The 27,933-nt window shown below is 36.6% G+C and overlaps 1 protein-coding gene across 2 annotated transcripts in view; it reads right to left on the bottom strand.

The window, feature by feature from the left end:
• LOC115217467 (E3 ubiquitin-protein ligase LNX) overlaps positions 1-27,933 on the bottom strand; it is a 72,075-nt gene that overhangs the window by 3,139 nt on the left and 41,003 nt on the right. For both annotated transcript variants that reach the window (XM_029787172.2, XM_029787173.2), the window contains 11 exons: positions 26,436-26,528; positions 17,262-17,377; positions 14,474-14,574; positions 13,426-13,509; positions 9,036-9,165; positions 8,108-8,174; positions 6,570-6,600; positions 6,200-6,316; positions 3,002-3,175; positions 2,091-2,213; positions 1,174-1,364 (listed from right to left, as the gene is read on the bottom strand). In XM_029787172.2, the coding sequence (XP_029643032.1) occupies positions 1,174-1,364; positions 2,091-2,213; positions 3,002-3,175; positions 6,200-6,316; positions 6,570-6,600; positions 8,108-8,174; positions 9,036-9,165; positions 13,426-13,509; positions 14,474-14,574; positions 17,262-17,377; positions 26,436-26,528 (1,227 nt within the window). The remainder of the gene's footprint in view (positions 1-1,173; positions 1,365-2,090; positions 2,214-3,001; positions 3,176-6,199; positions 6,317-6,569; positions 6,601-8,107; positions 8,175-9,035; positions 9,166-13,425; positions 13,510-14,473; positions 14,575-17,261; positions 17,378-26,435; positions 26,529-27,933) is intronic.

The following is a 27,933-nucleotide window of genomic DNA, read 5'->3' as shown; positions in this document are numbered from 1 at the left end:
AGAAACAAAGTAGTTGCAGCATAGCTCCATACTAATCTATATTTTTGAGATGAGGAAATGTGTACATTATTTACAATGGACAAATAGGTATCCTCACCTTGTTTGTTGCTACCACAACATTTTGGCTGATGTACTCCCCAGCCTTCATCAGGTGCTCCATTGGAATTTCGAACCCAACCCTCTATTTGACTGATGGGGTATTCTGTTCTCATTCCTAAAGTTGTCCTTTTTTGCTGATGTTATTTTTTCTGTTGATATTATTTCCCAAGCCCCTGCCTGGGATTGAACTCAGGATCCAAGGGTTAGTAGCCTGCGCTTTTATCCTTTATGCTATATGCCTGTCTACAATTATAGAGTGAATTTTGGGGCTTATAAACCTAAATTCAATCCCACAGTACTCCATTAGTCAAATAAAGGGTTGGGTTCGAAATTCCACCATAACACCTGATGAAGGCTGAAGAGTACATCAGCTGAAACAATGTAGTAACAACAAACAAGGTGATAACCCTTATCTGTCTATTGTAAATATTGTGCATAGCTCCATGTCTTCCTATATCAACTTTTGAAAATCAGAGTAATCTGTGAAACCAGTTAAGTCTTTAAAAATATTAAAATAAAAAATCTAAACAAATTCCAATGCATTTTCAACTTCTGATATATATATATATATAATAAATAAATAAATAAATAAATAAATGCACCCTTTTAAAGCCTAGCCAGGCTCATGGGCCCGGTTTCTATGGCGGATGTGTTCCCCAGCTGGACGGGACGCCAGTCCATCGTAGTTTTACTCATTTTTGCCAGCTGAGTGGACTGGAGCAACATGAAATGAAGTGTTTTGCTCAAAAACACAACACGCTGCCCGGTCCAGGAATCGAAACCACGATCATGATGCTGACACCCTAACCACTAAGCCGCGCACCTCTACACACACACACACACACACATATAACAGGTCTCTTTCAGTTACTGCCCATTAAATCCACTCACAAAGCTTTGGGTGGCACAAGGCTTTATTAGGGTGCCATGCAGTGGACCTGAACCCCAAACCATGTGGTTGGGAAGCAAACTTCTTACCACATAGCCATGCTTGAGCCTATATAAATTTAATGACAAAATTAATGCATGCAACAAATTAAGTGAAACCAAAGTTAAAACTTCAGAATAACTTACCTTGGTAACTGAAGCCAGTATAACCAAGAAGGAGTAAAATTACCAGGTGTACTCTGAGAAACTTCAGGACCATCAAGCACCTTTAGAGTAATAGTTTTTGATTCGGTATTGAGTTTTAGTTGTTTCACAGCCTCATTGTGACTTAGACCAAGCAGACTAACAGAGTTTATAGATAACAGCACATCACCTTTCTGGAAAAAAAAAATCAACAAAATAGCATAAGCTTAAATTCCTACAAAAATACTTTTTCTTAGAATGTAGCTGAGAATTTTCAGGAGCTCACTGCCCTTGTACTTAGCATAATTATTATTGTTGTTATTGACATCCTCCATAACATAGCCTGTTGCCACAGATTCCTTTATGTTATAAGAATAGAAGGGAGTAATCAGAAACAGTACCAGAACAAATGCCTTGAATTTAATTGGTTATAGATCTCATTATACTGAGTTGAGATTTTGTCAACAAAGCAAGTCTTTATAGTGAGATTAATTCAATCCTAATCTTAGAGGTGTAATGTGTCATTGTGAGAAATCCTCAACATTATTTAGTAATCAAAGAAATCATTATCATTATCATCATTTAACATTGGATGGTTTGACAAGAGCTGGTAAGGCCAGGAGCCGCAATAGGTTCCATTGTCTGTTTTGGTATGGTTTCTATAACTGGATTTCCTTCACAAAGCTAACCACTTTACAGAGTGTACTGGGTGTATTTTACATGGCACCAGCACAGGTGCTTCTATGTTGCATCAGCACGAGTGCTTTTTACATGGCACCAGCACCCACGAACCTGCAAGACAGGGACCTTGCAGCTGAGAGAGGGAATGCAGGGGGCACGGCCTTTAAAGGACATGCCTGTATGTATGGGTGTAGCATAATGCAAAATTAAAGAGAATGTTGAAATAAAAGCATGCATACCTTCACTTGTTTTGTACGTCCCAAACAGCCTGTAAGTTTGATATTAGTGACATATATTGGAGTATCACCTTGAGGACTATTAACACCTCCAGACACGCTAATTCCTAAACTTTCAGATGGATCCTAAGAAGGAAATGAAAGATAAATATAATTGTTTTGCTTATAAATCACCTTGAATGAAGCCAACATTAAGCCACCCACCCTCCAAATTTTTTATTTAAAAAAAATTAACTGAATCACAGAGACAGAGTATTTCATTAGAATTATGGTAGCAAAAGGACTAAAGAAGCTTTCTTATAAGGCAGCTTCATTGAGGAAAAATATAAATAAGGCTTGCTATTAACAAAGCTATTCCTTTTATCTTTTATCTTGTACTTGTTTTGTTCTAGTCATCAGACTCCAGCCATGCTGGGGCACCACCTTGAAGAATTTTTAGTCAAATGAATTGACTCCAGTACTTCTTTTAACAGTCTCTTTTGCAGAACCACTAAGTTACAGTGACATAAACAAACCAACGCCAGTTATCAAGCAGTGGTGTGGGACACACATACACACACACATATATATATATATATATACACACACACATACAATGGGTTTCTTTCAGTTTCTGTCTACCAAATCAACTCACAAGCCTTTGGTTGGCTCAAAGCTATGGTAGAAGGTACCTGCCCAAGGTGCCATAGAATGTGATTGAACCTAGAACAATGTGGTTGGGAAGCAAACTTCTTACCATGCACCCATGCCTGTGCCTTTCTTTCAATTTTTTTTATTTATATTTTTTGCCTCACAAAACTTATAATAAATTAAATTTTCGTAGACTTTTCATAAATTTATATGATAGTCAAGATGTTGTTCAAAGTCTCACAAAAACTGTATTGCAAAAAAGAATTTTTTTTATTGTCACTAACCTTTTGGATTGCTAGTTCCCTCTCAAGGAATTTTCTACAAGGTGTTAACTTGCAAGTATCACTATCAGATGATGTATTTTTCAGAGAAAATTCATTGCCTGTTGAACGAATAAGATCAGGAGTTTGTGGACGACTTTTTCTGCATACTACAAATTCTACTTCATCGCCACTTTTCTGAAAGCAAAAAAAGGGGAAAAAAAAATTAATGTTTAGGAATGTAAAGAGTAAAACACCCTTTTATTGTGTTAAGTCAAAAGTTTTGCAATATTTTGGTCACATATTTGCTTTATTTATCAAATTACAAACAAAAGCATCCTAGCATTCAAAACATAGGCCATTGTGTTGTACTGTCTGAAGCCACCTTTCTACTAGTTCTTTGATCCCATACTGATACAAGTTCTTGTCCTTCAAGCTGAAGAACTCCTTCACTGAAACTTCCACCTCCTCTTGGTTTGTCAGATGTCCTGAGCACAGAGAGTGAGCTATGAATCAGAACAAGTAATAATCCAAGGGAGCTAGGCCCAGACTATATGCTGGGTATGGCATCAGTTTGATTCCCTCAATTCCTGGAGATTATTTCAGGTCTTGTGTTGTCTTGCTGCAGAACACCTTGCTTTCTGTTAACCAATGCCAGGTATTTTTGCTATACAATGGCATACATTCAGTCTAGCTGTTCAGAGCCCAGGTTGGCATCAATGATTCAACCATCTGGAACAAACTCATAGTGAATTATCCCATCATAATTCCACCAGACGCAGAGTATCACCTAGTGTTTGAAACACCCATGTTTGGCAACAGGTTCCAGAAGTTGGCCCTTACTTAACCATTGCTTATGCATGTTAGGATTGAGGAAAAATATCTCCCTCGAATTATTACTTGTTCTGATCCATGGCTCACTTCCCAGACTCGCAATGCTTCAATCAAGAGAAGGAGGAAGCTTCAGTGAAGAAGTTCTTCAACTCAACTTGTATCTTCTTTCAAGTTTGTTTTAAGTTCTTGCCGTGTGATAAGGCTCATATAAAGAACAAATATCAGTTCTATCACCTGAGATTTGAAACTGCACCTCAGAATTACTGGTCACACAGTTTGCGGTAGGAAAAATTTCTTTATCCTGTCAATTAAAGCAATGACTGATGAGTTTTTAATGACCACCTAGGTGAAATTAAGTTCAGATGAACTGGATCTTGTCCAGCTTTCTATCAGCTGCAGACTGTTATAAATATGTAGGCACTGATGAGCCAAAGGGGTCAGGTCCCTGTTAACGATTGTCACAGCCTGTTGCAGACAGCTTTTGGGGCTGAACAAGAAATGATGTCACTGGGTCAAACAAATACTAATGTAAGCATCTATCCTTTCTCCCCCACTCATTTGTTTCACACTGACATTCATCTACTCACACTTGATTAATTTTTCTAATTATCATGCCTCCCACATTTACAGATTACTCTTTCTATCACATCTGCCACACATCCTTTCCTCAGTAGTAGTTTCACAAGGCTAAGTAGATTGTCAACAAATGCACAGTTAAAATTGTTGATTTTCATTGATCTGATGTGGTTGACCAGATTTTCAAGCCTCTTCATTACAGATACTTAATTCTTAATATTTACCATTACATGTGAGTACTATTTCAATACCTCTGTCAACATATTCATTATACTTTTTAATGGTCTTCTTTCATTCATTCCTATTTATGAGTCTCTAATAAAAACGTGTGTGTGTGTATGTATGAATGTATGTGAATGTTTGAGAGGAAGTTTCGTTATTTTTAAACCTCACCCTGTGTAAATAAGATACAAATATTGTCATCATAATACAATCACCTGTCTCATTATTATTTTCATACTATTTTATTTAATTAAGATTCGTCCATGGAATAGTAATACAGATTCCTCAGCAATTTCAAGTCAATAGCAAAGAGGATTTGATCAACCATGTCTATGAAAATTTAGAGGTTAATTTTAACAATGCCCAATGGTTATCCTCACGAGCAATATTAACAACAAAGAATGAAGAAGTTGACAATCTAAATAACCACATAATCCAGAAATTTCCAAGTGAAACATATACTCTGAGGAACATTGATTCCGTTGCAGAAGATCAACAATCTGCACTCTATCCTCCTGAATCTCTGACTTCTCTTAATATAAGTGGCATGCCACCTCACATTATCAAATTAAAAACAGGTGTTCCTATAACGTTGCTAAGAAACTTAAATCAGAGAAATGGGCACTGCAATGGCGCATGTTATAGAGTGTTATCGGTGTCAGATAATATGATCACTGCAAGTAAAATAACTAGTGCAGGATGCATACTTTAGATTCCCTGCATTATTCTGCAACCATCTGATACCGATTTGCCCTCTACTATGAAAAGACACCAATTTCCAGTGAGACCTGGTTTCACAATGTCTATAAGCAAAAGTCAAGGACAAAGCCTTTCTAAGTGCAGCATCTACATGCCTGCACCCGTATTTACTCATGGCCAGTTATATGTCGCACTTAGTAGAGTTGGGGATCCAGTGAATCTTAAAATATTTGCTGATCAAAAAGAATTTACCAGATCAGGAACAAGTAGACGTCATAATGAAAATGCAAGAAGACTTACGCATAATGTATCTACATGGAAATAGTGTAAATAAGGATATGCTGCCTATGTAAAAAGTACAGATTTGCTTAATATTTTCTTTGTTATTTTATCACTGATTTTGTAAAGTATTTGCATAACTAAGAATATGTAAATATATTATCAAATTATATCTTTTTTATATATATTATCAAATTATATCTTTTGTGTATTTCCCAAACAAATGCTATTCTAAGCATAGCATTATTTTTCCTTATTGATGGGTCATGTACTAGCTCATTATAAAATTAAACAAGGAAAGAACTGTTAACTTTCATAATGAGATATAATAAATGAAGGCACCATGTAAAAAACACCTGTGCTGATGCCATGTATAAAGCACCCATGCTGGTACCACATAAAAAGCACCCAGTACACTCAGTAAAGTGGTGGACATTAGGAAGGGTGTCAAGCTGTAGAAACCATACCAAAACAGACAATTGGAACTTGGTGCAGGTCTCCAGCCTGCTAGCTCCTGTCAAGCCAGCCATCCCATGCCAGCATGGAATACAGACATTAGATGATGATGATGATGATGATGATGAAAGAAAAAGAACAAAAAATGCAACCCACTTGAATATAAAAGGCAGCTTCTTCTTGAGATCCATATGAAACATCCTGTCCATTAATTTCCAGCACCTGATCATCTGGTTTTAAACGGCCATCAATAGCAGCCAAGCTTTGACTAATCTAAAGACAAAATCAACACAACAATATATGTATATACAACAATCAGATATAAAAATAAAACAGGGAAAATATCGCTAACATGATAATGAAATTCATTAAAGTGATATCTAGTTATATAATCCATCTCTTTTTGTTCGTATTTATACAAAATATGAACAGAAAATAAAAAAGAACATCACTATTATGACTTAGAACCAAGCAGACCACAATGATTTACCATTAAACTATCAAAGGAAATAAATCAATCACTTACCAGGTTTAGGATATAGACTCCAGGACCATTTCTGAAAGTGTAAAATAAAAAAACAATAATAAAATTTTCATCATCAATACTGATTACATTTTGATCTGGCAAACAACTTCATCAGTAGTTTAACCCAGTGGTTCTCAATCAGGAGTCAATACAACTCCTGGAAGTCCATATAATATTTTCTTTTGTTAAAAATTTAAGTACAATAAATTGCTTATACTTCAACAATAAATTGTTTATACTTCCACAATACACATAATATATTAACAATTTTTTAATACAATTCCTAATAATACTTAACTATAAAAATATAGCAATATTTTTTAAACATCGAATGCCTATGAGGATCCACTTAAGTAAAACAGGAATTAAGGGATCCATAGGTAAAAAATGGTTGAGAACCACTGGATTAACCAAACACTAACAAATGCCATTGAAAACTTAAATATGTCCACAGAATAGCACAATATTTTTGCTAGAAACCAATATTAGTACTGTTAGAAATCAATAATTCTGTAATTCAGAAAAGAGAAATTAATGTAAATATAGAACCAATGTTCAGCTTTGTCCAAACTTTTTATCTGATCTACTAGGTTTCTATCTTCGATAATTTGATGGCAACAGGAATCAATGATGAAATCAAACTGTAATTTTTTCCAACCTTACAGAATAAATGACATATCCGTCATGCTCTAAATTCAATTCACACCTCAATCACCAACTTTTGAAAGGATTGATCAGCTGTCAAGCATCCACACACAAAATATATAAATATATCCAATGCAACAGCAAAATCTCTCTCAACAGATTCTTTATAATTCCTCCGAACGTGGCAGATGCCAGTGCCACCTTGACTGGTGTCCGTGTTGGAGACACGTAAAAGCATCAACTAATCGTGGCCGTTTGCCAGCCTCCTCTGGCCCCTGTGCTGGTGGCACGTAAAAAACACCCACTACACTCACGGAGTGGTTGGCGTTAGGAAGGGCATCCAGCTGTAGAAACACTGCCAAACCATACTGGAGCCTGGTGCAGCCTCCATGGCTTACCAGACCCCGGTCGAACTGTCCAACCCATGCTAGCATGGAAAACAGACGTTAAATGATGATCAATGGAAATTGTAGCTGTGATACCAGTGTCGGTGGCACGTAAGAGAGCCATCCGAACATGGCCGTTGCCAGCGCCACCCCGACTGGCCTCCGTGCCGGTGGCACGTAAAAAGCACCATCCGATTGTGGCTGTACCAGCCTCGTCTGGCCCCCGTGCCGGTAGCACGTAAAAAGCACCATCCGATTGTGGCCGTTTGCCAGCCTCGTCTGGCACCTGTGCAGGTGGCACATAAAAAGCACCCACTAGACTCTCGGAGTGGTTGGCATTAGGAAGGACATCAAGCTGTAGAAACACTGCTAAACCAGACTGCAGTCTGGCACAGCCTCCATGCTTACCAGACCTTGGTCGAACCGTCCAACCCATGCTAGCATGGAAAGCAGACATTAAATGATGATGATGATGATATCCTTACAATCAAGCAAAAGTCTACTTACCGTTTACCAACAAGTTTAATCCCCAGTTGTTTCCCTCTCCTTTTCGTCAATGTAATTTTTAATATTTCTGAAAATAAAATATTGCATAATTAATAGAAACAGTGGAATTAAAATGACAGGTTATTTTCAACTTTGTTATATTTTGTCTTAGTAGTTACATATTTTGGTTCTGCAGCTTTTCTTTACATATATTCTTGTGGCCCAATTAGACATAATGTGAAAGCGCCTAGCTTAGGGATTAAGGTATTCAGCTCATGATCATAAGGTCATGTGTTTGATTCCCAGAGATGCATTGTGTCCTTGAGCAAGACACTCTTTACTTTTACTCGTTTAAGTCATTTGACTGCGGTCATGCTGGAGCAAATCGAGCAAATCGACTCCAGGACTTATTCTTTGTAAGCCTAGAACTTATTCTATCAGTCTCTTTTGCTGAACCGCTAAGTTACGAAGACGTAAACACACCAGGATTGGTTGCCAAGCAATGTTGGGGGGACAAACACAGATACACAAACAAACATATACACACACACACACATACATACACATGACCGGCTTCTTTCAGTTTCCGTCTACCAAATCCACTCACAAGGCTATAGTAGAAGACACTTGCTCAAGGTGCCACGCAGTGGCACTGAACCCAGAACTATGTGGTTGGTAAGCAAGCTACTTACCACACAGCTACTCCTGTGCCTTTATTTCTTATTGCTCCAGTTCACTCTGCTGGCAAAAATGAGTTGTATTTCAAAGGGCCAACCTAGTCACACAGAATCTCCCTGAGAACTATGTCATGGTTACACATATCTGTGTCGTGCTCAGCCACTTGCATGTCAATTTCAAGAACAAGCTGTTCCATTGATCAGATCAATTGGAACCCTTGTTGTAACTGATGGAGAGCCAGATTTTATTTGAATTTGTAAGTTGAAATTACCTTCCTTCTCAACAGGTCGGATATCTTCAGCTTTTTCCCGATATACTGTGAGACGACACAATGAAGAATAACAATTCAATGCTTGTTGTGCTTCATAATGCGTGGCCATGCTCAAATCTTCACCATTCACCTGTTAAAATTAAAGAAAAAAAAAACAATCAATAAAATAAGTACCAGTTGAGCAGCAGGGGGTCAATGTAATTGACTTACCCCCTCCCCAAAATTGCTGGCCTTGTGCCAAAATTTAAAAATAGATATTAATAATAATAATAATAGTTCTATTTGTATATAAAGAGAGACTGTAATTATTAAAAAGTAAAAAGGAATTATTAAAATAACTACTTCAGTTTTTCATAAAGCGTGTTTGAAACCCATTTCTGTTTATATAAACTTTCTGGATAAAACATCAAAGTAATATTTTATCAGCTCTCAATACTAAATAATAATAATAATAATAATAATAATAATAATAATGGTAATAATAATAATCTTCTCTACTATAGGCAGAGGGCCTGAAATTTGGTAAAGGGTTTATGTCGATTACATCGACCACAGTGTTCAATTGGTATTTAATTTATCAACCCCAAAAGAATGAAAGGCAAAATCAACCTTAGCTGAATTTGAACTCAGAACATAAAGACAAACAAAATGTTGCTAAACATTTTACCTGGCATGCTAACGATTCTGCCAGCTCACCATCTTAATACATAAAATAATAATCCTTTCTACTATAGGTACAAGGCCTGAAATTTGGTGGGAGGGGACTAGTCAATTACATTGCCCGCACTCCCCAGTGCATAACTGGTACTTATTTCATTGACCCTGAAAGGATTAAAGACAAAGTCGACCTCGGTGGAATGTGAACTCAGAACATAAAGACAGATAAAAAAAAAACACTAAACATTTCGCCTGGAATACTAACAATTCTGTCAGCTCACCACCTTAAATAATAATAATAATAATAATAATAATAATAATAATAATAATAATCTTTTCTACTATAAGCACAAGGCCTGAAATTTGCAGGGAGGGGACTGGTCAAATACACCAATCTCAGTGTTTCACTGGTACTTAATTTATCAACCCCAAAAAGGCTTTAATACATTCCCAGAATATATAGATTTTAGGTGGAAATATTAATAAGGTATATATACTAAAATCGTGAAACATGTTACGTAATAACAGGCTAATCAGATAGAGATAACAATTCAAGGTAATTAACTGTGGTGAATAAATCACTAACCAAAATAAGTGGATTTATTGTTTAGGAGAATACTATTTACTTGTTTAAGTGTTGTATTGGATAAATTGAGAAAATAACTAAAATAGTTCAAATACTAAGAAATAAGCATACTGAAAAATGAATGGGTTATTTCCCTTGGAAGCTTAAAATAATTACTCCCACTGTTCACTCATGCCCAAATGTTATTCCTCCCGCTATTTACCTGAACATTTTTTCAAAATCAATTTATACATAAAACCTCCCCAGACATATAAGCAATGTGCGTGTGAAGTTTAAGAAAAATTGGTCAAGCAGTTTTGGCGCAAAACGAGGGCATACCGATACACACAGACAGACATTTTCAGTTTTAATATGTAAGATATTAATAATAGTAATAATACAGTTCTATATTTACATTATTTACATTTGACAGATATTTGTCCTCGTCTTGTTTACTGTTAACACAACGTTTCGGCTGATATGCCCTCCAGCTTTCATCAGGTGTCTTGGAGAAATTTCGAACCGGGTTCTCATTCCTAAAGTATTTTTCGATGTTATTATTATTATTATTATTATCCTTATTATTCAGGTCACTGCCTGGAATCGAACTCAGAATCTTGGGGTTAGTAGCCCACGCTCTTAACCACTATGCCATATGCTCATGGGCATACCTTAGGAATAAGAACCAGGTTTGAAATTTCCCCAAGCTACCTGAAGAAGGCTGGAGGGTATGTCAGCTGAAACGTTGTGTTAACAACAAACAAGATGAGGACAAATATCTGTCTAATGTAAATAATAATAATAATAATAATAACTAGCTGGACCCACAAAAAAATTCATGGAAAATGTGAAAAAATGTAAGCATCCGTAAATTGTGAGCTGGTGCCATGAGAAATGTTTCTATATTGTGACAGTTAAAGGAAGCAAGCTGGCAGAATCGTTAGCACACCGGATGAAATGCTTAGTGGTATTTTGTCTGCCTTCACATTCTGAGTTCAAATTCTGCCGAAGAATGAATGGTGAAGGGAGGGGAGAGAAAATAGTAATTCAGTGAAGGAGAAGTAGTAAGAGTAATAGCCATGACAGAGAGGGAGTGAGAAAGTAATAACAATGAAAGAGAGGAAGTAGCAAAGAGAGTGTCAGGTATCTTCTACTATAATAATAATCTTGTGTATTTTTCCAGCACAACATATGAATGGGAAAGGAAGGGGTGATCCACCGATGGAAGTGGGATGGTAAAAAGTCAACGGTGAAACAAAAATCAAACAGTGTTTCAACTCTGTGAGAGTATATGTGTCCATGTGAAAGGGAGCAATGTGAATGTTTGTGTGTGTATGTGTGTGTTTGTGTAAAATATATTTATATATTTGAGTGAGTGCATATGTTTATTTAGAAAGATACATAGAAAACAGAATTACAGACACATGCGCATTTACACATATATACATGTATAAACAGACACGTTTAAAAAGGAAGGAAGTGGGTTGTGTCAAAGTGTAGAAAACTGCATTTGCTACAGACTATGCTACTCATACATATAAATGTATGCATATGCTCGCGCGTGCCCACACACATACAGAGTTGAAGCACTGTTTGATTTTTTTTCACCTTTTTGTACCCTTTTATATATGACAATTAGCTGTCATTTTTGACAGCACGGGGCCAGTTAGTATAATAATAATGGTTTCCAGTTTTGGGGGAATGCCAACAATTTCAGGGGAAGGGATAAATCAATTACATTGACCCCAATGATCAACAGTTACTTATTTTATCAAAACCGTAAGGACAAAAGGCTAAGTCGACCCCAGCAGTATTTGAATTCGGAATGTAAAGTTGGAAAAATTCTGCTAACCATTTTTTCTAGCACAGTAACAATTCTACCAGCTCACCACCTTATGAATATTAATAATAATGGTTTCAAATTTTGTCATTAGGGCAGCTATTTTACATCAACCCTAGTATTTCATTGGCACTCAATTTATCGACCCCAAAAGGACGAAAGGCAAAGTCAACCTTGACAGAATTTGAACTCAGATGAAATACTAATACTACTAAGAATTTTGCCCAGTATGCTAACAATTCTGCCAGCTCGCTGTCTTATGAATAATAATAATAATAATAATGGTTTCAATTTTGGTGCAAGGCCAACAATTTCAGGGGAGGAGGTAAGTCAATAACATTGGCCCTAATGCTCAATTGTAACTCATTTTATCAACCCCGAAAGGATAAAAAGGCAAAGTCGACCCTGGAACCATTTAAACTCTAAATGAAAAGTTGGAAGAAATACTGCTAAGCATTTTTGTCTGGCATAGTAACAATTCTACCAGCTTGCTGCTTTCTGAATAATAATAATTCAAAACACTCCAACATATCACATTTCTGATAAGTCATCTCTTTGAAGAGGAATTCTTCAGTAATGAGTGTTAGATATTTTTATGTCTGCAACAAAATATTTCTTCTCCTATCTGACCAACATTTATCAATTTTTTTTTCTCCTTTAGCCTCTGTTGGCTCTTTTCAGTACCAACCACTATTAGTCTTTAAAAATCTTAAGGCTTATTTTTCACTGACCCCCTAAAGTTTAGGCATTATTGTGACCCCCTTCGGTCATTAATGACCATAGGATTGCACCTAGAAAGTTACCCTCTGAGGCACAAGTCTGGGCAAGGTTGTTAATGGAAGACCAGCAGTTACCCATTCATACCAGCCTCCCCTCTCTGTGCCACCGATGTTATCCAAGGGAAAGGCAAAGGCTGATACTGCTTGGCACCAGTGACATCACAGCTCATTTATTAACGTGCAAGTGGCTGAGCACTCCACAGACATGTGTACCCTTAACGTAGTTCTTGGGGAGATTCAGTGTGACACGGAGTGTGACAAGGCTTGCCCTTTGAAATACAGGTACAACAAAACAGGAAGGAAGAGTGAGAGAAAGTTGTGGTGAAAGAGTACAGCAGGGTTCACCACCACCCCCTGCCGGAGCCTCGTGGAGCTTTAGGTGTTTTTGCTCAATAAACACTCACAATGCCCAGTCTGGGAATCAAAACCGCAATCCTACAACCACGAGTCCGCTGCCTTAACCACTGGGACATTGCACCTCCACAAGTTTAGGCATATTACAATAACAATAACATAAAGAAGAAAAAAAAGAAAGAAATAACTAAAAACCTCTAAAAGTTGATCTCCTGGTAAAAGACGGTTATCTCTTGCAACAACGCCATCTGGAAAGATTTCTTGAATGACAATACACAACTGGAAGAGATAATGGAACAATAATTAACTATTACTAAATTAACAAAAACAATGTATTGCAATGATTATACAAACATGTAATCCTTATTTTTATACAAAAATTTTATGAATTTATTTACTGGCACAGACATGGCTCTGTGGTCAAGAAGTACACTTTGCAACCACATGGTTCTGAGTTCAGTCCCAGGGTGTGGCACATTAGGCAAATGTCTTCTATCATAGCCCTGAGCCAACCAATGTCTTGGGAGTGAATTTGGTAGATGGAAACTGTACTGAAGCCCATCATATAAGTGTATGTGTTTGTCACCCAACCACCATCACTTGATAACTGGTGCTGGTTTGTTTATATCCTTGTAACCTAGCAGTTCAGCAAAAACGACTAATAGAATAAGTGCCAGACTTTATAAAAATAAGTACTGGGGTCAATTAGTTAGACTAAACCATTCAAAGTGGTGCCCCAGCATGGCTATAGTCCAATGATTAAAAAACAAAAGATTATTAATGAGATTTTACAAACAAATCTGAATGCCTGAATATTTTTTTAAATAATCATACACTTTACATTTGCCAAAAAAGTAATGAAAGGAGAATTTGAACATTTTAATGAGTATGGATCACTAGTTAATTAGTTAATCATCATTATCATTCAATGTCCATTTCCCATGCTGGCATGGGTTGAGCAGTTTGACTGGAGCTGGTAAGGCAGGGGGTTGCACCAGGCACCACTGTCTGTTCTGGCATGCTCTCTACAGCTGGATACCTTTCCTAATACCAACCACTCCACCGAGTGTACTGGGAGCTTTTGATGTGGGGCCAGTTCCAATGCTTTTAACATGGGATCAGCACAAGTATTGTAATTAACTTAATTAGTTAATCAATAGGTGTTCTAATGAACATCATGAGTCTTGAACTTGCCCTGGATATTTTCCTGTATGCATATTCCTAACTAAACTATTGAACTTACCAAAGGAGTATCTGATCCGCCGACGATACTGATACCAAGTTCTGGACTTGTTCTTTGAATTTCTATAGTGGAAACTTCCCCATCAATGACTGGATTTTTAGCTAAAATAAAGAAAAAATAAAATATATTAATGCATTCAACAGCTTACAGTCTTATTAACTTTGTTTAAAAAATGTCTAAAAATCGTTTGTTTTAACAGTGGAACCCATGGCTGTGTGGTATGAAGTTTGCTTCTCACCCATATGATTCCAGATTCAGTACCACTGTGTAGTACCTTGGGTAAGGTGTTTTCTACCATAGCTTTATGCTGACCAAAGCCTTGTGAGTGGATTTGGTAGATGGAAACTGAAAGAAGCCCATTGTATATATATATATATTTATTTCGTCTTTGTATTTGGTTTGTATTTGAGTAGGGAATATTGTGGTTATCATTATCCTACTTCTTCTCACAGGTATTACAACCTCTCATTGAAATGTCCCCCAATGTCTGTGTGAGCACGGAGGATCTCTTCAGTAGAATCAGTAGTTGTAACCACTCCAACGACCTCACAGGTTGTGTAGTAGGTAGTATGGATGTAGTTTCACTCTACTCCTCTATAGATAGATTTTACTGTGAAAAAATGCATTGAAATTATCTGTGAGAGTGATGTAGAGTTCTACAAAGTCAACATGAGGGAACTGGGCCTCCTCCTTAAACTAAGCTATGAATGTAACTACCTAGACAACCAAGACCTTAGAAGATTCTGCCCCGCCAGGTCACAGAGGGGAAGATCATCCACCATCACCTTGGCAGTGAAGAAAAGCACCGCAGGGCTTTGTCTATCTACTTTCCTCTTTGTGATTTTGGATAATAAGAAAACTATACAAATGAATCCTTCGAATTTAACTAAATTCTATGTTTTTATGCAGCTGAAGATTGTTCTACATTTTTAAATTGATGTAATATTTGCATTGTTCAATTAAATGGAGTCGCATGAAACGAAATTACTGAAATTACCTCCGGATATCCTTGCTGCTTATTTTCATTATAATCACCCCATTTTGAATAATATGGATAATACCATACTAAATTCTGGTGCCTTTAACTTAAGTACCATATTCAACTGAATCTAAATTTTACTGAACTTATATGTGTGTGTGTGTGTGTGTGTGTGTGTGTGTGTGTGTGTGTGTGTATCTATGTATATATATATATTTATGTGTGCATGCTTTTGTATCTGTGCTTACCCCCCACCAGCACCTGACAACCAGTGTTATATATACAGCTTCTTACCACACAGCTGTATAAGAAATATATATATATACATCATTGTACAATTGATTGATAAAGTAGCAAAATTGTTTCTCAAGATTATAGGGCACAGATTATTGCAGGGAGCTTTACTTGAAATACTCATACCTAATTCTGAACAGCCAGATAAATTGAGGCACATGGAATAGTTTCCTCCAGAGCTAGACTACAACAAAATATCACAGTAGGCATGGCTGTCTAGTACAGGAATTTGCTTCCCAACCACACGGATCCAGGTTCAGTCCCACAGCATGGCACCTTGGGCATGTGTCTTCTTCTATAGCCTCAAGGGCTAACCAAAATCTTGTGAGTGGATTTGGTAGATGAAAACTGAAAGAAGCCTCATCATTTAACATTTGTTTTCTATGCTGGAGTGGGTTGGATGGTTTGACCAGAGCTGGTAAGGCCAGGGGCAGCACCAGGCTTCATTGTCTGTTCCAGCATGGTTTCTACAGCTGGATGCACTTCCCAAAGCCAACCACTCCACAGAGTGTACTAAGTGATTTTTATGTGCACCACTATGCGTGTGTGCATGCAAAATATATGTATGTATATCTATTTTTGTCCCCCACCACTGCTTAATAACCTGTAACTTAGCAGTTCAGCAAAAGACCAATAGAATGAGTACACCAGGCTTACTGAAAAATGAGCACTGGAGTCAATTCATTTGATTAAAAATTCTTTATGGCAGTGCCTTAGCATGGTTGCAGTCTAATGACTAAAACAAGTAGAAACATAAAAGACAAATAAGAACCTCACAAACCAGTTGCAGGCAAACATGAGTGATTAGCAAACCATCAATAAACCACCTCTTTGATTCAACAAACAACCATTTTATGGGAGTTCTGCCAGATATTTGTTTACAAATGCTATTTTTCAAATAGTCTGTTTAAACGGTAAGACACACTTTCTCTTGTGGTCAATATAAACTATGATCAATGAAAACTATTGAACAGCAGGCATTTGGAAGAACAAGTACATTAGGTTTATTGACTGCTCAACAGGGAAATTTTTAAATCAAAACTTCAGTATTTTGTAATATCTGAAATATACCTACGCATTTCACAGATTTTCATAACTAGAGGGGTAATTTGTTAAGCTTATTTATATAGCCAGGAGGTACCATGTGTGGTTAGGGTGCTGTACCCATGATGGCAGGATTGATTCCTAATCCAGGTAGTGTGTTGTGTTCTTGAGTAAAACCCTTCATTTCACATTACTCCAGCCCAGTCCAGCTGTAAATGAATAAGCTTGCAATGGACTGGCTCCTTGTTCAAGGGGGGAAATGTCACGGTATCAGTCATTTATACAACATGGAAACTGGGCGACCAGCCCTGTGAGTTCTGGGACTCAACACAGCAATGTCTAGGGGTTAATAATGACGATGATGACGACAACAACGATGACAACAATGATGATCATTCAGGAACCCAAACAATACTAGGTTCTTAATGATTTTAGAATAAAACAATATCCTTGGCATAAGTTGCTCCTTACCAGCTTGTTGATCTTTATAAGGGCACTCCCAAAGATGACTCTGAAGTGCACTTCTAGGCCCTTGAAAAACACATCCTAAACTGGCTTTGATGCATTTCGTTACAGCACCACGGCATCTGAAAAATAATAGAAGTAATTCTGTTACAAAAAACCCTTCAATAAATGCTTTATACACCCCAATACATTATTTTGAATTTTATATTGGAGCAACCCATGGGAAAAATAAACAGAAGTAAAATAATGTTGTTTATATGTGTGTGTGTGTGTGTATATATATATATATATATAATATATATATATATATATATATATAAATCAGAAAAAAACCCACCTTTTATCAATTTAAAATTAAAAAATTACATTACACCAAGAAAATTACATATAATAGAAAGATTAAATATAAGATAAAAAATATAATGATATATATACCAAATATATACGTTTTATTTATTATTTTGCACATTACTTAATCATCGTTATATTTTTAATCTTATATTTAATCTTTCTATTATATGTAATTTTCTAGATGGTGTAATTTAATTTTTTCATTTTTAATTGATAAAAGGTGGGGTTTTTTCTAATTTATATATATATATGTATATATTATATTTTGTGAAATTTGATTTAGTATTTCTAAATAGAATTTTTCCTTGTAAGATTGGAATAATATTCCCTCATATTATATATATATAGTCTGTGAGAGAGAGAGAGAGAGACAGACAGACAGACAGACAGACAGAGACTCTCTGTAACTGGCCCTACATTGCTCTGCTTCAAGCAAGGACTCTTAATCCAAGTCTAAAGGCAAGATAACTCTGAAAGAAACCTCTAAAGAAGAGATCATCTTGTAACTGTGGTACGCATGTAGACACACTAACATGCAGGTAGACACACTCTGATATCCAGCAGACTCTATTCACAGACTAAATGATAACCAATCAACAGTTAGCCTCACTCATCACCTCACATTCAATAAATATCCTCTCTCTTCTGTTCACTTTCAGTTATAGGGGTCACTCTAAGTCACTTACTCTTGCAACTTACAAGGTGACCACACAAGTGTTAATGCCATGACAAAAAAAAAATACAATATACTTTGTAAAGCAGTTGGTGTTTGGAAGATCATCCAACTGTAGAAACCATGCCAAAGTAGAAAACAGAGCACAATGCAGTCCTCCAGCTCATCAGAGCCCTGTCAAACCATCCAGGCCATGCCAGTATGGCTGACAGATTTTAAACGATGACCATAGGTAGGCATTGTGTCAGCAACTCAATACTGGGAGTCGTCATCTCAACAAACATATGCAGCAGAGAGACAGTGGTTGTGGGACAGAAGAGGGACAAAGCCAAAAGAGTGAAGAGCGTAAGACAAACACTACAGGATTCTGGATAAAAGGGGATGAAATGAAGTTGCAGGAATGGATACAAGAGAGAGAGAGAGAGAGAGAGAGAGAGAGAGTATGCGTGTATGCGTGTATGCTACTGGTCAACTGATTGTTCATTTGTATTACAAGAAAGAGAATCGTCTTGTCAGGAATCAATTTAATTTTTATATTTTTGGTAGTGAAGTGAATGGAATGAAGCATATCATTTAATCTTTATATATTTATGAGTAATTAAATTTTCTTTTCTTTTTTTCTACTTTTGTTTCAACTATAAAGTCCTTAATGCCAACATACAATATACATATGAAGTTAACAAGAGTGTAGTGTAATACTACATTATTTACTTTATTGAAGGAGAAAGAATAGGTGAAAACATTTTGGCAAGATATCTATAAAGGAAAGATATATGATGAAAGCATTTTATTTGGAAGAATTTAATTTTGATTGTGTTCTAGGTTCATCAGTTATGTTGGGTAGAGACAGAGGGAGAGGGAGAAAAGTCAACTTAATTTGAAATTTATATATAAACTGAGATTTTTTTTTTTTTACAACAAACCTAAGTTAGTTTCTTGCCAGCAAAAATAACCACTGCAGCTGCTGGCACAATAACAGCTGCAGTTATGTCAAGGCCATTTCTCAGTTGTACTGCTAAAAGAAGATGTTTAATTTTAGCCTATGTTTGCGACTAGCATCGTACATAAATATTGGAGAATCATAGTTTGTTTGGTTAAAAAATTTTGTAGCAATGTAAACTGTCAATCTATGTTATTGATTTCTGTTGCAAGGGATAGAAAAATTTCCTTGTCAAGAATCAATTATGTGGGTGTATATATAGATATAGATATATGTGTGTGTGTGTGTGTGTGTATATATATATATATATATAGAGAGAGAGAGAGAGAGAGAGATGTATGTATATATATATTTCAACAAGAAGTAAATATAAAGTATATAGCCTTTATGCATTTAATTAAATTTCTTTCTTTCTTTTTTTTACCCCTTTCCATTCAACAATCAAGTCTTTAATATTTGTATATAGCTGCCATTTCGATTTGACTGAATCTCTTCAGTACAAAGCGTCTAAAGGTTTATTAATTATATATTACTACCAGAACCTGTGGAAATTCCATAGAATGAAAATAAAGAGGAGCTATTTAAGAAAGAAAGGATGATTTGCATTTTTATTGCATATAAATCTTATTGTTGCCTGTGCAATAAATGATTAATAACAATCTATATAATACTTAATACACATATCATTCATTAGTATTTAATTCTATCGAAACTGCAAGATCAATATCTAATTGCATATTCCTTATTACGTAATATCTTAACATAATTACATTACACTATATACAATTAATGTAAACAAAATGATATAGAGAATATGCACAATGTTTTTATTTGCATGATTAACTTTAATTCCATTGCAAATTAAATAAAAATAACATCCACAGCTAATTTGTCAAGTTATTTCACTTTCGGGCACAATAATATATTATCTGATTTTAAAATTTCCCTCTGCTAAACATTTAATATTTCTCTCACACTCTCTTTCTCTTTCTCCCTCCCTCCCTCCTTTTCTCTCTACTTCTTACTTCAACAAACTTCTTAACCATGTAATTCCCCTCTTCACATTGATAACATCTCTCTCTTTCTCTTCACCTCTGACTTCAACTAACCACATGAGTGACAGTGCGGTTAGTGGGAAGCAGGTATCTGCTATCTCATGCAATCCCCCCTCCCTTTCTCTCACACCAACTCTCTTTCTCTCTCTCTCTTTAACAAACTAAAGAACAAACAAACAAGCAAGCAGAATTATAATATAGATTTATTTCACAGCAGAGAAAACATTTTGGCAAAAAGAGAAATAGGGAAGATATATGACAAACGTTATTTTATATATATATATATATATATATATATATATATATATATATACATACATGTGTGTGTTTGTGTGTGTGTGTGCATCATCATCATTTTAATATGTATGTTTCTATGCTTCATGGTTTAGATGGAGATGGAATTCATTGAGACAGATTTTCAATAGTAAGATGTTCTTTCTGTTGCCAACCCTCACCTGTTTCCTAGCAAAGTATTGGATTGTCTGATAAATCCAATCATTTCTTTCCTATGTTATTTGAATTAACAGGAAAAATATCTTCATCATACTGGTTTAATGCAGGGGAAGTGCTGTAGATCTATTCTTCCTCCAGTGCTTTCAAAATCTGAATAAATTTTACCTCTTTTCAAATATATAACAATGGAGTAGGAAGTAGAAAAAAAGTGAGCACTTTTGACACGTGCTTCTGTTTACTTTCAACAAGGTGCCAAAGCTACTCAAGTCATTTGTGCTATGTACAGCAAAGGTGCTGCTTTTCATACTTCAAGTAGGAGGAAATTCAAATTCACAGGCTGTGTGTTCCGGTCAACCTGTGTAGTTCAATGAGGATTGATTGAACAAACTCATCCATGAAGATCCACACCAATCCATTAAGGAATTGGCCCAGCAGATGAGATGCTCCTATGATGCCATTATCCACCAGCTTCATTTGATGGGTAAGGTCCAAAAACTCAGTACATGAATACCACATGCTCCAAATAAAAGAGACAAGCTCCAATGTTTCTTTATTGCAGCCAGTTTTCTCACTCAACACTGAGTTACTCATGAACACAGATTTTTTTCACCTCGTCATCACCAGTAAAGAAAAACTGGTGTCCTCATGGCAATATGAAGCAAAAGAAAGAATGGTCAAGTCACAACAAGCAAGAAACACCTTGAACAAAGCCAGAACAGTATTTATGCAAGACAATGGTCTGTGTTTGGTGAGACTGCAAAGGGTTATTGACTGATTTGTTAAATTTTTTATGAAAAATAATGATTAATATAAATGAGAAGCCCAATAATATTTCCTGTGGCTTACAGAGAAGATTTATTCAAGCAAGCTCAATTGGATGATGATGATCACAGAAGAATGGCTATGAAGGACACTGCTTGTTCAAAAGTGACATTTGTTTTACAACTATCACATATTAAGGCAAGGAGACACAAACACATGTATATCTCTCTATATATGGCCGATGCCAGCGCCGCCTAGACTGGCTTCCGTGCCGGTGACACGTAAAAAGCACCATCCGAACATAGCCCTTGCCAGTGGCACGCAAAAAGCACCAATTCGATCGTGGCCGTTGCCAGCCTCGCCTGGCACCTGTGCCGGTGGCACGTAAAAAGCACCCACTACACTCACGGAATGGTTGGCGTTAGGAAGGGCATCCAGTTGTAGAAACACTGCCAGCTCAGACTGGAGCCTGGTGCAGCCTCCTGGCTTCCCAGATCCCTGGTTGAACCGTCCAACCCATGCTAGCATGGAGAACAGACGTTAAACGATGATGATGATGAAGCAGCTCTAATAATGCAAACATTACTGATACCACATACATACTGTACGTTTTTTTTTTCTTTTATGCACTCATAAGCTGCAGGATAGCACCAATGGGAAAATTTCCTTTAAGATGCTGAGTGTTTAAAAGACACTGAATACCTTGAGTAAGATGAGACAAGTCACCCTGTAAGTGATCGAGAATTGTGGATATAGATATATTGCTGTATTTTGCAGCTCCACAGCATTGTGTACTCAAGTTACCTTGGAACAAATTGAGATCACTGATCTGTGGTATATATGTAAATAGTGTAGTCTATTTGCTGATGTGCAACAGCACTGCACAGGGAATATATATATATATATATATATATATATATATATAGGGAGAGTTTACGAAAAAAACAAAAGATGAAGACAGGTGGTGTACAAAACAAACAGATATTAGTGTAACGCTCAGGAATAGAAAAAGTCTTTTATGTTTCGAGCCTACGCTCTTCTACAGAAAGGGACATAGAAAAAAACAAGGAGAAAAAAATGTGTGTAGTGGCTAACAATCTATTATGGCGGATAATTATTATTATCATTATTACTATTATTATGTTCTTTTTGTTATTTTACTTGTTTGCCATTTGACTGCGGCCATGCTGGAGCACCGCCTTTAATTGAGCAAATCGACCCCAGAACTTATTCTTTGTAAACCTAGTACTAATTCTCTTAGTCTCTTTTGCCGAACCGCTAAGTTACGGGGACATAAACACACCAGCATCGGTTGTCAAGCGATGTTGGTGGGGACAAACACAGACATACAAACATATACACATATATATATATATATATATATATATACGACAGGCTTCTTCCAGTTTCCGTCTATCAAATCCACTCACAAGGCTTTGGTCGGCCCGAGGCTATAGTAGAAGACACTTGCCCAAGGTGCCACGCAGTGGAACTAAACCGGAACCATGTGGTTGGTAAGCAAGCTACTTACCACACAGCCACTCCTACGCCTAATTATTATTATTATTATTATTATTATTATACGAAGGCAGTGAGCTGACAGAATTGTTAGCATGCCGGGCAAAATGCATAACAGCATTTCTTCTGTCTTCTTGTTTTAAGTTCAAATTCCAGTGAGGTCAACTTTGCCTTTCATCTTTTTAAGTCAATAAATTAAGAACCAGTGAAACATTGAGGTCGATATAATCGATCAGTCCCCTCCCCACAAATTTCAGGCCTTGTGCCTTTAATGGAAAGGGTTATCACTATTATTATTATATATACACATTAGGCTTATTTCAGCTTCCGTTTGCCAAATCCACTCATCATATCATAAGGAACAGTCCTCCCACAAACTTTTTAAGCTCTTGTTAACACAGCCTATCCAGACCTGCACAAAATGTATACCCATATAGACAGCATCACAGCCACATCCTCCTCCCATTTTCCAGATACTGCTACACACCTGAACACTTAAAACCTGGCTCAAAACAAATTAGGTAGGTATCACTTCCCTACTCTTTAATTTAAATATATAGTAGTATTTCTTTTTTTTTAGAATGTCCTGATATTGCTCCTAGTATTTTGGTTAATTAGAGACACTTGAGATGATAATTTCAGTTGAAAACTGATAACTCATCAATGAAGTAAATGTTTGTATAAGAGCTTATAATCACTCCCAAATAATTTTATCGCTAATTGATAATTAAGTAATTTGATCAAGCATATGATGATATGACTATCTGATATACATGTCAACTACAATCTCTACAATCTTTCACTCAAATCAGATAAATCTATTTAAGTGATTTTTCAACCCGCTTCCCCTTACTGTTAACGCTTCTTTTTTTTTTTTTTTCTTGCTTCTTTTTTCATTTCTTTCCACTAATTTACATTTTTTCTTTTCTTTTTTCTTCCACTGCAAAATCCCACCCCACCAACTGAATTTGCTAAACCCTATCTTAATCCTCACCGAAACCTACCCAAATGTCATTTTTGCTACCATCACTAAATAACGGAAACAACTTTTCTGCTTTGTAATTCTATCCTTCTGTGAGTTCCCTTTGCCTTTTGAACATGTTAAGCATATTACTCATATCATCTTCAGTCTTCTAACCTTTCATTGGTTCAAAAACCATTCCTTTTTCCTAAGAAAATAGAAGGTACAGCTTCGTGATTTCCATCAAACCAATTTGGATCCCTGTCGAAATTTTATGAATAATAAAATTAAGAATAGAACAACCATCCAACCCATGCCAACATGGAACATGATGTTAAATAATGATCAACATCATCATTATTTCTCATTATAAATAAGTACTTTGAATATATTACAAGAGTTTCCATGAAATCTACTCCCACCTAAAAATAATTACAGTCCGTTTCTAAGCATACTATATTTAGTAAATTAATTTCTGAATATACCAGAAGGACTATATTGCAAATATGATCCCAAAGCTGTTTTGGAATATATCTCAAAAAGGAAAGCATTTTCCTATTTTGAAGATGACATAAACAAAATTAACCAAAGTAATTTCTTCAACAATTTGTTGCTTTCCTGGAAGCAGAGAGAACAGCCAAATAGATTAAGACTTTATTTTGTATGCAATCAGATATATATCCTTATATGGTTTTGCATGTATGTATATATATATATATATTCTTTTCTTTCTTTTATTCTTTTACTTGTTTCAGTCATTTGACTGCGTCCATGCTGGAGCACCGCCTTTAGTCAAGCAAATCGACCCCAGAGCTTATTCACTGTAAGCGTAGTATTTATTCTATTGGTCTCCTTTGCCAAACCGCTAAGTTACGGGGATGTAAACACACCAGCATCGGTTGTCAAGCGATGTTGGGGGGACAAACACAGACACACAAACATATACACACACACTCACACATATTTATATATATATATATATATATATATATATATATATATATACGACGGGCTTCTTCCAGTTTCTGGCTACCAAATCCACTCACAAGGCTTTGGTCAGCCTGAAGCTCTAGTAGAAGACACTTACCCAAGGTGCCATGCAGTGGGATTGAACCCATGACCATGCGGTTGGCAAGCAGGCTACTTACCACACATCCACTCCTCATCATCGTCATTTAATGTCCAACTTCCATGCTGACAAGGGTTGGACGGTTTGACAGGAGCTGGCCAGGCAGAAGACTACACCAGACTTCTGTGTCTGCTTTGACATGTTTTTTATGGCTGGATGCCCTTCATAACACCAACCACCATCATTTAACATCCATTTTCCATGTTGACATGAGCTTGATCTTTGAAATGGGGCTAACAAAATATAGGACTGCGCCAAGCTCCAATGTCTGTCTTGGTATGTTTTCTATGGCTGAATGCCTTCGTAATGCCAACCCCTTTACAAAGTTCACTGGGTACTCTTTTCCCTGGCACCAACACTAGTGAGGTCACCATACAACTCATAAGACTAAGATCTCCTTTGACTGAATGGGGCCACTGTAGAAAGGAAGGTGACTTTATGTTAGGAGATGAAGGGTTAAAGTGTGGGGGAAGGGATAGAACAGATTTCTTAGAGTAAAAGGGCTATATGATTATCCACACTATAGAAGACAAGATGGGAATAGCCAAGGTAGAGCTGAAAAGAGAGATGACGTAGTGATGATGAGGTATCAGGGTGGATCTCAAAATATGAGGTTAGTAGAAGTGAGTGTAGGTGGGTAGAGGTTGCAAGAGTTTATGAGGAGAATGAGAGATGATTAGATGGGGAATCGCTGAAGGGTGTGTGTGTGTGTGTGTATTTATAAGTGTAAATTAGCATGCTAACTTACATTCCTTCACATTGCAAACAACAACTGAGCCTTTTACTAAATAAAAATAAATAATGCACCAGACTCAAGTACATACTGTGGTAAAATGTGATTGAATAAAACCGTTGAAAGGAGTACCCCTAGTAGAGTATAACCACAGACTGATGACTAAAATCGAATAAAATAATTGTTTTATTTCATTTTTATGTCCACTTTTACCATGGGTTGAATAAGACACTTTGAGGCAATTTTTTATGATTGGATGTTCTTGATAGCAAACCAACAGAGATTAATAAATGGTACTGCTGCCCGAGTGGTATCATTGTGAAGAGGCATGAGGACAAATACACACACTTAAACACATACACACATACATGTTGGGCTTCCATACAGTTTCAGTCCAACAAATTTCATTTACAAAGAGCTACTGATTAATTCAAAGCTATAGAATAAGATACTTGACCAAGAGGCCATGCTGGGGGACTGAACCTGAAGCCTTGTGGTTGCAAAGTGAACTTCTAAACCACATGGCCATGTCTGCATGTAAGTTGTATGTGAGGAAATAGAAAAATAAAAGAATATAAAAGAAATGCATAAAACCAAACACTAACCTGTGCAAAAGATGAGCTTCAAGTTCTGAACGGGGCAATACATCTTCACAGTAATCCACATTGGGACAAACAACCAATAATTTATCTAGCAACCTGAAAGAACAAAATTAGAACAATTATACATGAGACATAATGAAATATATTGAGTAGAACATTTTCACAAAAATACATCATCCTCATTTAATTTTCCATGTTCCATGCTGGCAAGGGCTGAACAGTCTGATGGGCCCCAGGACTGCATTGTGCTCCAATGTCTGCTTCAGTACAGTTTCTATAGCTGGATGCCCTTCCTAATGCCAACAATTTTACAAAGTGAACTGGGTGCTTTTTTTTTGCCACTGGCACTAGTGAGGTTGCTATGTGGCCCACAAGACTACAACACCCTAGAGGGATGGTGGGGGGCTTCATGCAAAGAGATGAGGGATTGAAGTATGAGAGAAAGGGACGGGGAAGAGTAAGGAGCTACATTGTTACATTTAGAAGCGAAACTGAAATGAATCAATAGCATCTCCAAAGAAATGAAGCATGGTGATGGGGTGTCCAGGCAGCCCCTCAAGATATGAGGTGAGTAGAAATGTAGAAGTGAGTAGGGACAAAAATATTCCTTCTGTTTTATTACTGTTTTAACATAAGTTTTCCATAGTTGTATGAGTGTAAAAACTCAGTCTCTACTTGTTTTAATCTTGTTTCAACTTGTCTGTAAAGCCTAGTGTTCTATAACCTGATCTCAACACTTCTTTACACATTTTCCTTAGTCTCCTTAAGTTCACTTGTGTTCTGTCTGTCATGCAAAATAGCATCACATATCCAAATGATTGTTCTCCTTCACTTTCTTCCAACTTCAATGCCCATATCTTACACATGCTTCATACAATCAGCCACTTGCATCAGAATAAGAAGACTGCACGTGCTGACAATTTGGCATGGGTGTCTTTTGACATTCAACCTGTTTTAGCAACATTACATTTGGTATTGGAGAGAAACACATATGCACATGAGTAGAAATATGCATATGGAGAGAGGGAGAGGTAGAGAGAGAGAGAGAGACAGCTATTACAAGTTATTAATTGAACACAATTGGCATGAACACTTTCCTTCTCCTTATACACATGAAGACAAATATGATTAGACACATAAACAGAGAAAGAGAGGGTGAGAGGGGAGAGGAATGGACAGGGAATAGAAAGAGAGAACAAGGGAAGCATTAAAATATCTGATGTCAAATAAGTCAGCATCAAATCATTGATGCCAAAACAGCTGCAATTTTAACCAACAAAAGTAGCATCCCCCGAACTATTTTGTGGTTCTGTTATGAATAAATATTTGAGTGCCATGTAAAAAGCACCCATGCAAGCATCACATTAAAAGCTTCCATGCCAGTGACACGTAATAGCACCTGTACTGGCACTACATAAAAGCACCTGTGCAGGTGCCACATAAAAAGCATCCAGCTATAGGAAACATGCCAAATCAGACTGAAACCCGGTGCAGCTCTCCT

This window comes from Octopus sinensis, linkage group LG11, assembly GCF_006345805.1.
Source record: "Octopus sinensis linkage group LG11, ASM634580v1, whole genome shotgun sequence".
In the NCBI taxonomy this organism is placed as follows: Eukaryota; Metazoa; Mollusca; class Cephalopoda; order Octopoda; family Octopodidae; genus Octopus; species Octopus sinensis.
Note: the sequence above shows the minus strand (reverse complement) of the source record. Positions and strands in the feature narration are given on the sequence as shown.